General features: G+C 39.4%; 1 protein-coding gene across 9 annotated transcripts in view; it reads right to left on the reverse strand.

Moving 5' to 3' along the window:
- NBEAL1 (neurobeachin like 1) overlaps positions 1 to 14,169 on the reverse strand; it is an 86,480-nt gene that overhangs the window by 34,035 nt on the left and 38,276 nt on the right. For 8 of the 9 annotated variants that reach the window (XR_010651532.2, XM_065840639.2, XM_065840637.2 and 5 more), the window contains 14 exons: positions 13,770 to 13,889; positions 12,540 to 12,843; positions 11,581 to 11,666; positions 11,189 to 11,278; positions 9,310 to 9,478; positions 8,139 to 8,272; positions 6,378 to 6,537; positions 6,179 to 6,281; positions 4,261 to 4,417; positions 3,541 to 3,699; positions 3,023 to 3,182; positions 2,638 to 2,726; positions 759 to 1,340; positions 54 to 229 (listed from right to left, as the gene is read on the reverse strand). Coding sequence is in view for 8 of the 9 variants with exons in the window: in XM_065840639.2 (XP_065696711.1) it covers positions 54 to 229; positions 759 to 1,340; positions 2,638 to 2,726; positions 3,023 to 3,182; positions 3,541 to 3,699; positions 4,261 to 4,417; positions 6,179 to 6,281; positions 6,378 to 6,537; positions 8,139 to 8,272; positions 9,310 to 9,478; positions 11,189 to 11,278; positions 11,581 to 11,666; positions 12,540 to 12,843; positions 13,770 to 13,889 (2,489 nt within the window). In the remaining variant the exon portion in view is untranslated. The remainder of the gene's footprint in view (positions 1 to 53; positions 230 to 758; positions 1,341 to 2,637; positions 2,727 to 3,022; positions 3,183 to 3,540; positions 3,700 to 4,260; positions 4,418 to 6,178; positions 6,282 to 6,377; positions 6,538 to 8,138; positions 8,273 to 9,309; positions 9,479 to 11,188; positions 11,279 to 11,580; positions 11,667 to 12,539; positions 12,844 to 13,769; positions 13,890 to 14,169) is intronic. The other variant, XM_071811470.1, reaches the window with a different exon arrangement.

Here is a 14,169-nt window from a genome sequence, read left to right on the forward strand (position 1 = left end):
CCTGTTTTCCCTCAAAAAAGATGAAACAATCCATCCTTAAACTGGACACTCACTTGAGTTTTATTTCATCAGAAGGTCGCAGCAACTCATTAGACATCCCCAGTTTGGTCAGTGCAGAAAACACCTGCCCTCTCTCAATCCAAGCAGCAGCATCAGATTTTTCAATGCCTTTCCACATTATACACAGTAGGATGTCTGTAAGTAACTGTATGAGCTCAGTATCACCCCCCTACAAAAGAACAGAAATATTTACAGCCCTTCTAGTCTAGACAACATCCAAAACCTTTCTCCTTCATCACAGTCTACATTTGCATGCTTTGGCATTTTTGAAAACTCTGCAGTCTAAAGTCCAATTGCTACATACATGCAAATGCAAAGATAAGAGACCGTGGCTTCCTTGTATGTTGTAATACATACTGACTTGATTCCTACATCATGATTTCAACCTGACCTTTAATCTGCACTATGCCTCCTCTGGAAGATAAAGGATGTAGAAATATAGAAGGAGGGGGGAGTTTGTAGTTTTTTTCTTTGTTTTAACATCAAAGCTATTCCACCCAGAGAACCATAAAAGGAGACATGTTACAAAAGGAAGTACCCCTACTCTATAAAATAGCTATATTGTTTGCTCTTCTGTTGGAAGATAGGAGGGGAAAAAAAAAAACTACAATAATTATGCATTAGGAAGATGATTACAAAAATAAAAAGCAATTGCAGACATTTGGAAAAATTAACCACATAGAGAGTGCATTACTTACTCCTTGGTTTTCAAGTAAAGAAAGATCGGCGGCAAAGCCCACATCATTTGTAAGAGCCAGTTCTTTGTCTGGCTGCCCAGAGAATGACTTTGTGTTCTCTATGGGTGAGGGTGTGCTGGGCTGGCTGTCTGTCAGCCGATTTGCAATGTCCGCCAGTTCATAAGAGTCAACGCTGGACAGATCTAAGCTCAAATGTGAAGTATTGCTGTGCCACAATTCCTCCTGCTCCTCCAGCCTCAAAGACGTCTCCGTTGTGGACGCATCTTCCAGTGGCATGACAGAGAAATGAGCAGGGACATCCAGGGATTTGGTGTCTTCTAAACTCCACTGATCAAACAGACCATTAACACATGCAAAGCTGCCAGTTTTGTCTCCCTCTGTCTTATCAGGTTGATGTTTCTGAAGCTCTTCAGCAGGAAGCTTTTTTTCCTCTTCCCTTGAGGAATCAGCCCTGGTGTCTTTCAAGCCAACCTGGACAACTGAGTTTTCTTTCAGGAACAGTCGAATCAGAGTGTCCTGCCAGCCCAGCTGCTGAGAAATCTGCTGTGCTGCATCCAACTGGGAATGCAAAAGGTGCAAAACCTGAGGACAGCAGAAGATATCCCATAATCAGACATTAATTTTGGTGTGTAACTGCATTCATTCTAGCTTTTCAATTAAACATTTGACAATCTACAACTTTTTGCCTTTTTATTTTTAGAACCTTGTAAAAGAGCTACCATCAGTTAATAATAAGCAAACAAGCCATAAAATAATTTTTCTCATTAGAAATATACATGTTTGGTAAAAAAAAAAAAAAAAAGGAATAAAGAAAAATTTCTCAGGAGCAGGGAAGAAAAGCTTCCAAAGCACCAAAGCATATTGCTAAGTCCTCATATTTCAGCCACTCTTCTGCACCAATTCCAGCAAAAGCCAATTATCCCAACAAATAATTCTAATTCAGCCACTAGTCTGCAAAAAAAGAAATCTAGACCAGAAAATGTGCTTGATTAGGAGCTACTCAATAGATAAAAGTAAGAAAGATGCAGTATTAATAGCTTTCCAATAATGTATATTATAATTTCACTTTTTTCACTTTGAGAAACCTTAATAGACAATATAGTGCCTCACAGCTACATTCACTACTACTGATTGCAGCAATAAAAGTCAGAGAACGCTTGGTTTAGAAAAAGTCACTGCTTCTTCCCTATCTCTTCCCTGCAGCCACAACCACTCTTTTGAATCATAATACATTATTTCGAAAAAACATATTAAGAATACAAAATTTTGATCATGGTCTTACGCATCCTGTGAGAAAACTCAGTATCTCAAGGAATCTACAATCTCTAATTTGTAGAAACTACAGCTATTTGAGAATTGTGACAGAGGCTTTGCTTTGTGTTTCGGTCCTAAAAAGGACTTTGATACAGAAAATTCAACATTAAGTGACAGATGGACTTCATTTTTAAGGTAAATCATTGCTAAAGAAAGCAGTAGCAACAAATAAACCCTCAAATAGTTAAGATATCACAAATGGTGAGTGTCAGGAGGATGGAGCCAGGCTCTTCTCAGTGACAACTAATGACAGGACAAGGGGTAACGGGTTCCAACTGGAACACAGGAGGTTCCACTTAAATTTGAGAAGAAACAACTTCTCAGTAAGGGTGACAGAACACTGGACCAGACTGCCCAGGGAGGTTGTGGAGTCTCCTTCTCTGCAGACATTCAAACCTGCTTGGACATCTTCCTGTGTAACCTCATCTGGGTGTTCCTGCTGCGGCGGGATTGCACTGGATGAGCTTTCCAGGTCCCTTCCAATCCCTAACATTCTGTGATTCTGTGATACTGTACAGCTTATGGGCTTAAAGGACAGTATTCCCGTTTAAAGCAGACAACTAACCTTTCTGCAGATGATCACTCTCATGTTTATATCTGATCTATGAGCCAGATGCACTACAGCTAGGAGATCTTTATAATTCACAGCAGGATCTGTAGGGCAGAAAGAAAAAACAACACAAATTATATCATGCAAGAGAATGTGACAGGTAAATATTACAAATTGCCTTGGAGGTCACCGCTACATTCAGGGGTGGTAAAGGGAACAAACTTCAGGGAACTAACACAATGTTAGCTGAGACTAATGGGAACCTTGAATAGAAAAGCTCTCTAACATAACAGCTCTGGTTTTCCTTGAAAACAAAACAAAGCACAAACAAACAAAATCAATAAGTTTGCCTCTGAGCAGCAGGAGTTTATTAATAGTAGACACAACACTTGCCAATTACCTGCATACAGAACTTGGTTAAGAAGGTTTTTAATAACAGAAACAGTAAGCGTAGATTCATTCAGAAGGAGCCCCAGTCCAGAGTACCCCACCTCCCTGAGCCTCATTCGGTGCTTACTACGCTCATAAACTTTAGTGCATTTTAGCATCTCTTCCACAATCTGCAAGAAAAAGCACACACAAATGCAAAATAAACACAAGGGAGCATCCAGACCTCTTCAGCTTCATATGTATGATATAACATGTTGGTCCACTGTTTAAGTTTACTCTGTAAATTAACTCAAGCAATATGGACTTTTTTTTTTTTAAAGGCATGGATACTTCAAGAGAACACTAATTCCATTGCGACTATGGCAGTAAACAGTAACAGAATAGCTAACAGAACAGAACAGAAAAAATTAGAACTTGGAGGATGAGTATCTTTGCAATTGCATGCATGTCTGCAGTGTCAGACTACAGACAAAAATACAAATTTATGTTCAATTGATCAATTTAAGAACATATAATTCCATTCATTACCTTGAAAACAAGTTCTCTAAGTCTGTCAGAGTATCTTTGGTGCAATAACAGAGCGTAAAGAATATCAGCATTCCCTGGTTCAAAGAGCAATAAAAAAAGCTGGTCTGGGGCTGGGCTGGAATGAAGTAGGCTGAAGAGAACGTCCAGTATTCCATAGAGCTATAAAATTAAGACAACTAAATTAATCCACAGCTCATTCACACTGCATACTCCATTTGGGGGACATTTTATTGGCTTTGAAATTTTGCCTTTGGCTTGTTACAAAATAGACGTTTTATCTACTCATTACTGCATTTAAAATTACATTTTTTGGATACCTTTTTTCTCTATATAGAACATCTTATCAAACTGTAATTAGAGTTCAAGTTCAGTTGGCGTTTACAAAACAGAAAACACATCACTACAACTTCTGACGAGTTGAAGTCCAGTTAATTTGGTTTTGTAAATTAAGAGAATTTTTCTAATGGCAGTGTTACATATCATGTCCTTTCTGCCCTCTTCAGGCAAAAAAAATAACCTGTAAAGTACGGCCATCTGCAGAGCACTGTCAGGTTTCGAGTGTGCTCCTATAACCTGCCTCAGCAACAAATAACACTTTGCTTGTGTTAATAACACTTTCCCCCCCTCTTTTAAGCATACTAGACACAAGACTTCTAAACACCAAGAAACAAAATCAAAATGTGTACAGTTTAACCGACTAATTCAGACCATATTGCATACCTGCTCCTCTTCGGTGGTGGCAGCTATGTATCCTACGATGCTCTGTATTTCTTCATGTGTTCCACCTTTGCTCAGGAAATACCGGATCAGTCCATAGAGGGACGTCCGTATTGTTCTCAGGTCGTCAGGAACCAAATCACTGTCTTTACAGCCACTGCTACACATGACAGACAGGAAAAGCAACCGAAGAAAGTTCTTCATGCCTCATTAATAGTAATTTCGTTGTGCTAGTTTTGTAATTTTTCACCTACCCAGATATCATGGCACAGGTCACCAATTTTTACTGAAGTAAGGCAACCAAACAGTAACAAGAAAGAGTAGATCAGACTTACCAAGTCTGTAAGGCCCAGAAATGTAGACTTGGACTGATCTGGATACAGGTCAGGATTTCAGGTCCCTCCCACCCCTACCCTCTAAAGCAAAAAGCAAGGTCTCTAGCCAATCTTCCTCAATGACATAAGCACATTCATACAGATACAGATAGAAATCACCAAGACTGAAAGCTAAAATTTTGAATTCCTAAAAAAGTCCTACTTCAAATCTACAAGGCTATAAAAAAACCAAAATAGCTTAAAATTATAAACACACTCTCTTTTCATAATGGTAATGATCTATGACTTAATTTGCATTGTTGATAAAATTACAAGATTGAATCACAGAATTGACTGGGTTGGAAAAGACCTCAGAGATCATCCAGTCCAACCCTTGGTCCAACTCCAGTCCATTGACCAGATCATGGCACTAAGTGCCATGTCCAATCTCAGTTTACAAACCTCCAGGGACAGTGAGTCCAGCACCTCCCTGGGCAGCCATTCCAATGCTGACCACTCTCTCTGCAAAGAATTGCTTTCTCATCTCCAGCCTCAATTTCCCCTGGCAGAGTTGAAGCCCATGCCCCCTTGTCCTATTGTTGACTGCCTGGGAGAAGAGACAAATCCCCACCTGGCTAGAACTTCCCTTCAGGTAGTTCTAGAGAGTGCTGAGCTCACCTCTTAGCCTCCTCTTCTCCAGACTAAACAAGCCCAGCTCCCTCAGCCTCTCCCCATAGAGCTTGTGTTCAAGTCCCTTCACCAGTCTTGTTGCTCTTCTCTGGACCCGCTCCAGCACTTCAATCTCTTTCCTGAACTGAGGGGCCCAGAACTGAGCACAATATTCCAGGTGTGGCCTCCCCAATGCAGAGTACAGGGGAAGGATCACTGCCCTTGTCCTGCTGATCATGCTATTTTGGATACAGGACAGAATACCACTGGCCTTGGCCACCTGGACACACTGTTGGCTCATGTTGAGCTTCCTGTCCATTAGTACCCCCAGGTCCCTTTCTGCCTGGCTGCTCTCCAGCCACTCTGTGCCCAGCCTGGAGCACTGCAGGGGGTTGTTGTGGCCAAAGTGCAGCACCTGGCACTTGGCCTTGTTGAACTTCATGCCATTGGAATCAGCCCATTTTCCCAGTCTATCCAGATCCCTCTGCAGAGCCCTCCTGCCCTCCAGCAGGTCAACACTCCCTCCCAACTTGGTGTCATCAGCAAATTTGCTGATGACTTGTTATATTTATTCAAGGACTTGTTAACAACCTTTCCAAGTGTTTCTAGTATCATTGACCTAAATTTTATATAAGCCTATCATAAAAATTAAAGTAATGGAAAAGTAGGAAATTAAATGGAATATTTTTTTTAAAAAAGGAATTTTGAAAGTTAAATCAACTATCAAAAGCCAACCTGCAGTTTTATTTATTAATTTGCTCACTAGGATGTTGGGGAAAACCAAACAAACAAAAAAAAAAAACCCAAAACAACCCACCTCACCCTCCCCAAAACCAACCAAAACCAAACCAAACAAAAATACCCCCCAAACAAACATAAACAAACAACAGCCACATAAAATAAAATCAGAAGGAGTTACGAAGAGGTGAAACTCATACCCATAATAAATCCTGAGTGTATCTAGAAGAAACTGCACACCATATTTCTTCCTGAAGACTCTTCTACTGTCTTTGATGATGGTAGAAAGATACTGTATATGCCCTACAATATAAAGTTTTCTATTAGAACCCAGATAAAGGTTTATGTGACGTGAAGGGTACTGTGTCTTTGCACAGTTGTCCAAGTCCCAGAGCTTACCAATTCTGAAGGGGAAGTCCCCGCTGTTCCAGATACTGAAGTCAAAAAGCAAGTGTTGATACATCTGCTGCAAAAGCTGCATGTTCTTTTCTACTGAAACTTGTTCTATCAGCAACTGCACAGCCATCAGTACATTCACATCCATTAGGTTGCTTGGCACCTTTCAAAATAACAGCAGCTGTTAGCACTCAAAATATTCAATCTCCTAACAAAGTTCATTTTTTTTCAAGCCAAATTTTGGGATTCTTTGTCTTCTACAGAAATGTCTTCTTCCATTAAAGCAATACAATAAACACAAACCCAGTGTAGTTTGAAGAATCATACAGAGTATCTATAACAAAAAAAGCAGAATATAAAAAAAAAAAAAAAAAAGACAAAACACCCTGTTTCACTTTGTAGGTCCAGAACAGCTTCTCATGTCTCCTTGTTTTCAGAAACATGAGAAAGAAAAGTATGTACTATGGGGACCTTTGAAGATCCTCACATCCTGGCCAAACTAAGAACTTTACCAAGACATCAGGACCTCATCCCTAACTTCCATTTCTAAAGGATGTTTCTCAAACATGGCTTCACCAAGGGGAAGTCGTGCTTGACCAACCTCATTGACTTTTACGAGGACATAACAAGATGGGTGGATGATGGCAGAGTTGTGGACGTGATCTAGCTTGACTTGAGTAAGGCATTTGACACAGTCTCCCACAGCATCTTCACAGCTAAACTGAGGGAGTGCGGTCTGGATGACCAGGTAGTGAGGTGGACTGGGAACTGGCTGAAGGGAAGAAGCCAGAGAGTCGTGGTCAGTGGGGCAGAGTCCAGTGGGAGGCCTGGATCTAGTGCAGTGCCTCAGGGGTCAGTATTGGGGCCTGTATTACTCAATATATTCATCAATGATTTGGGCGAGGGAATAGAGTGACTGTCAGCAAGTTTGCTGATGACACCAAGCTGGGAGGAGTGGCTGACATGCCAGAGGCTGTGCTGCCATCCAGAGACCTGGTCAGAGACCTGAAATATAACAAGGGAAAGTGTAGAGTCTGTCATCTGGGCAGGAACAACCCCAGGTTCCAGTATAAGTTGGGGAATGACCTATTAGAGAACAGTGTAGGGGAAAGGGACCTGGAGGTCCTGGGGACAGCAGGGTGACCATGAGCCAGCACTGGGCCCTTGTGGCCAGGAAGGTCAATGGCATCCTGGGGTGGATTAGAAGGGGGTGGTTGGGTCGAGAGAGGTTCTCCTGCCCCTCTACTCTGTCCTGGTGAGACCACACCTGGAATATTGTGTCCAGTTGTGGCCCCTAAGTTCCAGAAGGACAGGGAACTGCTGGAGAGAGTCCAGCGCAGGGCAACGAAGTTGATCAAGTGAGTAGAGGAAAGGCTGAGGGAGCTTGGAGAAGAGGACACTGAGGAGTAACCTCATTAATGTTTATAAACATATAAAGGGTGAGTGTCAGGAGGATGGAGCCCGGCTCTTCTCAGTGACACCCAATGGTAGGACAAGGGGTAATGGGATCAAACTGGAACACAAGAGGTTCCACTTAAGTTTGAGAAGAAACTACTTCTCAGTAAGGGTGACAGAACACTGGAACAGGCAGCCCAGGGGGGTTGGAGAGTCTCCTTCTCTGCAGACATTCAAACCCGTCTGGACACCTTCCTGTGTAACCTCATCTGGGTGTTCCTGCTTCGGTGGGGGGATTGCAGTGGATGAGCTTTTGAGGTCCCTTCCAATCCCTAATATTCTGTGATTCTGTGATTCAATCGTGCTCACCTTCCGTAACAAGGCTCCTAGGGTGGCAACTCCATGGGAGTGGATGAGATTTTCTTGATTGACATGGTGTCTCTGAATAAAGTGTTTTATCATCAAGATGAAAGTTGCAACAACGTTCTCCTCCAGGCGAGCTTCTGCAAAACAGAACAGTAGCCAAAGCCTCATGGTTTATTGTTGGACGACTGCATAAAAGTAGAGGGGAAGAATTAAAATCAAGAGTTTCTATTCCTCACTATTTCCTGAACGTTTCAACTCTTCTTCCTGTTCGTTCCCTAGCTGTAGGTTGTATTTACATTTTTCCAGTGCAGAGTCACAGACATTCCATGCCACTCCAGAACAAAGTGACCCCAGTCCTGACTTCAGTTGCTTTATCTATCTGGCCGTAGGTTACAGACAAACTTCTCTTTCAGTTACAATATTTTACATATGCTGCAGTTATTCTACCTCTGGAGTTGCAAACTGACACTTTCTAGCCATGAGACAGACAGACAAAAATATTTTATTTACTTTACTTCACCATTTAATATTTGAAACAAAAAAAATGCTGGTTTTCCTTGCAAGGTCTGATTTCCCAGTGGTTTCTGTTAAGATGAAAGTTCATTCTTAATACTAGGACAGTTTTAAAGAATCTATTCTTAAAGCTTCCTTTTCATTTTTTTAAAAAATTAATACTAAAATCTGACAATGTGTGGAAGAGGTAGGCGTCTGAACGTTTTCCTAAGAAAATAAAAGTTTGGCTAAAGGCTAAACAGTACTGTGCTGATGCTGCTAAGTCTTTTTGTGGCTTTTAGACCCAGTGCTCGAGCTGTAGGAAAGCTCCTATTACTGATATTAGTAGGCTTTGCATCAAACACAATTTCTCAAAATAATCAGAACAAACTTTTCAGAACAGTAATTTTAAACCTGCATACTTTTATACTAACAGTAAACTATGAAAAGGAAAAATATTCAATTAAATATAACTATATTTGAAATATGCTAGTAAGTTAATTTTACATAGTGCTGAACTCCTAGTATTCAGCATCCATGTCAGATACCCAGGAACAGAAAGAGCCTTTCAGCTTTACATACTGCAAAAGCCAGCACATAATCAAACAGTTTTCTGTCATTCACATATAGACTTTTAAAATCAAGCTTAAAGAATTCTTTCAGGTTAGCTGTACTTGCCCACCTGATGCCTTTGTGGATGGCATCACCACCCAGTCTCCCTCTACAGGGGTAAGCAGTTCTGGAGGGAGTGTTTCCCTTTCAGACTTCTCAGGTATTGGCCCACCAAGAAAACTGATCTGCTCCAGCAGTGGAAACAGCACGTTTATTCCACCAATACAGTTGATCATATCCTAAATCAAGAGAAAAAGGAGGGAAAACATCAGCATAAATGAAATCCCCAAAACTATGTAAAAGAAATTTCCTCCAAATAAAAGGAACCTCAGGGTTTTCTCCTCAAGAGGGTGCTAATCCCCACCACGTTTGTTAATGAATGATCCTCCTAAAACCTGTATTCACAACATAGAGCTAGAAATACAAGCGCTCCTCACCCACCCCTCTTCCCGCTACTGAGTGAAGAGAACAATTTTCAGTCTTTTCAAACTGTTTGTATCGTGGCAAAATCAACTAGCAAGAGTCTGAATTTTCTTAACATTAATCTCCATAAATCAGCATATGCACAGTGTAGATCCAACAATATTTCCTCAGTAATTAGTTTGCTAGTAGAGTAGATTATTTATTTGTACATACATTTTTCCTTAAAGAAAAAAAAAGTGGTATTCTAGTGACAAGTTTTCTACACTCAGACTTTGGATTTTATTTTTTCTTAAAGCTAAGAGCCCTTAATCAAAGATTCTGCCCATAAAACAGAATTGGATGTATTCTACCTAATTTTAAAAGAAATAAATCCTTATTTGTCTCACTGTTTCTGGATCAAACTCTGATGCTGCACATAACTTGATTTCCTCATGCACAGAGCAAAGCCTGACTAATTTTTATATTAATATGTGCTAGTGATCAGGGAACAAATAAGCAGACAGGTACATGGTGGTATTTATTAAGCTGGAGTGCGTTTCATGGTTTCCTCCTCTTCTCCATGAACTAGCAAGTAGAGGCTATTTGCTATTTTACACAGAAGACATCCAATGGACATGTAACACTGTCAGTGCCATGAGACTATGAAATTAACTGCTTTATCAGAAGGACATAAGGACCTTGTGTGTTGGTTAAGAAAACAAAAATCAAAATATAGGACAGTTTTGCCGTAACAGAATATTTGAGCAGGAGACTACAAGCAGGTTTAGCCAGAAAATGTTAATTCTTAAGCTCCAATACTAATATAACAGGATTGCTGTGATTACAACTGCTAGTGGAAGTTAAACAAAGATGATTTGCATAGCTTGTAAAAATCAGATAACCCCGTGTATCCAATAATAAGGAAAAAATATTGGACAATTAGTGTACAGCAGAGACAGAATAAGGTCCAACGCTTCAGTGGATATTTGTTGTTTTCTCTGAAATGAGGCTTTTGGACTGTGCCAACCCAAAACCAAAAGTAAATAAGATAACTAGATTAACTCCTCTCTTTAAAAAATGCTAGATTCTTGTACTATTTTAACTCCAGACCTTGTCATCTGTAATTCAATAATATTTTTTGCATGTTTAACATAGCAGAAGTCCCAAGTGTTAACTTAACCCCACTAATCTTAATCTAATTCAGAGTTTAAGACTGTAAGAAAACCATGACAGAATTCCCTAGAGATGATGAAATGCTTTCAATATGCAACATGCATTGAATAGGTTATGAAGAATAGTCAGCTACCAATATATCTTCATGCATTACTTGTGACATTAAGAGCAGTAGGACTTGTAAGTTCTCAATAAGTGTAATACTATTCCAGCTACAGCATTAACTCATTCATGCTCATTACAAAAACACGCTGTGTCTGCTAAATGTCATTTGCAGTATGATAATAACTTCCAGCATTCCAAAAGTTAGGTGAACATATACAACTTCCACTGGCGTATTTACATCAGGTTCTGCTTCTTCAGTATGCATTTACCTTGATGTCCCAGTTTACTACTTTGTTTCCAGTTAGTCTTCCATGTAAAAGATTTGCAGACAGGTCAAGACAAATTTGGTTTCTGCAGGCCTGTTAAACAAATGAAGAGGCTGAAACATCATACATGTTATCTCAGATTTGACATTCACAATTGTACAAGACAATTCTGTTCTTTTGCCAAACAAGAGAAAAATCTTCCATCTCTGCACAAGGCTACAATTTAAGAAAGCTCTCACTGCTCTTTATCTTCCCATAAAAACCACAGTGTAAAGATGGTATGCTCACGTGTTCTATGAAACAGCAACAGCAAAAAAAAAAAGAGGCCATCTAGAACATATTCCGAGATTACTGCACGCTGTGAAATCACAGAGAAGCTATGTATTATTTCATACCTTTGGTGTATAATGAAGCAGCACCTTACTGGGGAGATCTGTTACTTCAGCCTCTTGAGACTTCCATGGAGTTAAACAGTTTGGACCTATTAAAATATAAATATATATAGATCTAAAATTATACATCAATTATATCTTTATAACATACATATTTAAGTATACACTGGATAATAATGCAGTTCAGTAATTCACAGATTTTATACTACTATGCTTCACTGCAACACACAGGATATTCTAAACCATACCTAAACTATACAAAGGTTTTGTTTTTTTTTTTTTTTTTTACATTCAAACAGGTCTAATATTTCTGTCTTTACAAATATCTACCTCGTATTTGTCACCGATCTCTGTTATCAAGCCCAAATGTCCAGAAAATTCGTAATCTTCAAGAGAGCTTCTGTTCAGTAATACAAAATATTTCCTTTAAATGATGGAAGTGTTTTCACGCTAATCTCTAACAACCTCAAGTCATTATGAAATTTAATACCTTAACACCTTGAACTATCAAACAGAGCTTATCAGAATATTTCTTAAAAATAACCCCTTAATTATCAGTTAATTCTTATGGAAAAATCCTCAAGAGTTAAGTCACCTGTAAATAGCCTATCAAAACAAGGGCAATACTTCGAAGAGTCAATGCTAAACTCAAGTGTAGGCAAACAGTGGCAAAAATTAAGAACTTAAAAATTAAACTACTACCTAACATTTATATTTTTGCAGGTCTGTGCATATGACAGATAGATGAGCTTATTGCAAACATAACACTTTAAATAGAAGTAATAAAATATTTATCATTCCATTTTAAGCTTATTTGTTATCAGGTGCTCTCACTCAGGCCAGCTCTGCAATTCTTCTGGATTATAACTTCTAAAGCAAACTGGCTAAAGCAAAGCTCCATGGAGTCTTCTCCATTACTCATCCCCTTTTATTCCACAAAAAACAGTACAATCACCACTTACCTGCTAAATATAATGTCTTCACCTGAGGAGGCTGCAGTGCTTCGTGAAAGATGATCACTGACCCAAGTTGGCCCTCCAAAGACGTTGGACATCCCCATTCACTGTCCTGAGTCCCTGCTGAGATCATCTTGGTGATGAGCTCCGGTTTTCCAAGCATCCCACCCCAACTCCCAGCAGAGAGGATGCCCCCGAGCGAAGTCTGATGGGACAGCACAGGGGAGGAAAAAGGCGGATCTGGTATCTGAGATGGAGGAGGAGTAGTTGTTCTTTGGCCAGCAGAACCAATGCAGCAAGACGTGAAAGACTGGAAAATCACACATGGAAGAAAGAAAACAAAACACATACTGTAAATCTAACCTCTTTTTTTTTTTTTTTTGCCACAGTCAACAAAGTAAATCTAACTAAATAAACCTTACCTGCCATGGTTTTAGCTACCTTGGTGTTTACAGTGTTTATTCTACAGATGGGCCAAAATCCAGAGTTTTATCTTGCAATGGAAATTACATTTACACTCCTTTTTTAAGTGTTATACTGATTTTATTATGATTATGTCCAATTTAAGTGTTTGGTCAACATATTTAACAAATATCAAATTAGGACTTAAAAAAGACAGAATATTCAGTGTTGTAGCCCAGGTTAAATGGTATTTGTTCCACAAAAAAGAATGGACAATGCTTATAAAGAAAACTAAACTTGACATATACTTTGCTTTTTTTCTTTTTTTAGGCTAAATGAGGACATGTTCAAATGGTTAGATTAACTGTGTGTAAACTGCTTATTCAGCTAACAAAGCGGCCATGAGATTAGGCTATTAAGAGAACATACAGAAAATACAAGTAAAAAAACACTACTGTTGAAAACAACAGGGAATATTCCTCATTAAGTACCGTCACATCAATCCTGCGGGCAGATGTGTGGTTTGTTATGATTACCCATCATAAATTATGTCAGTATTCTCAGGTAACTATGTTGGGGAAAACCCCACAATCTAATCATGGTAATCTGTTGTTTTGTTTTTAAACTGAGATGATTAAACAAGCAATAATTAATGGTTAGTTATATTCCAAATTGATACCTTGGACACTGTCCAAAGTTGAACAGTAGTTTATTAGCAGTAGGCTAAGCTATCTTAAGCTCTTACACAATTTCCAAAATGAAAAAAGCCAACTATGTTCTCAGTGTTCCATGAGAGCGCGTCAGGACAGGGTATGACTCAGAAGCTGAACTTACTTCATTCATGGCAGGGAATCGAAGTGGGGCAGAGACCTTCTGCTGCCCGTTGACGTAGATGTACACGAGGCTCTGACCAAAGGGCCTCTTGCCAGGTACATGAACAATAGTTACGTTGTGCTGGTTAAGCAATATAAAGTAAGGAGGCCATTATTAAAAAACAGTGAAATGACTGTATGGTACTATTCAACTTCAGCTCTACTAATCTGGTGAGGAAATCACTTAAGAGAATAAATCCAAAGCACCAACAAGATAAGACCACCTGTCAGCTGCTTCCATTTTAAAGCAGTTTACATGCAAACAGGTTTTTGAAGGGAAAGAGATACAGCTCTTTCACATTAGTGCTTAAGTACGGGAATAGAAAAAGGCAAGGAAAAAACAAAGTAGCACATTTTATCAA

Source organism: Patagioenas fasciata, chromosome 7 (genome assembly GCF_037038585.1).
Source record: "Patagioenas fasciata isolate bPatFas1 chromosome 7, bPatFas1.hap1, whole genome shotgun sequence".
NCBI lineage: Eukaryota > Metazoa > Chordata > Aves > Columbiformes > Columbidae > Patagioenas > Patagioenas fasciata.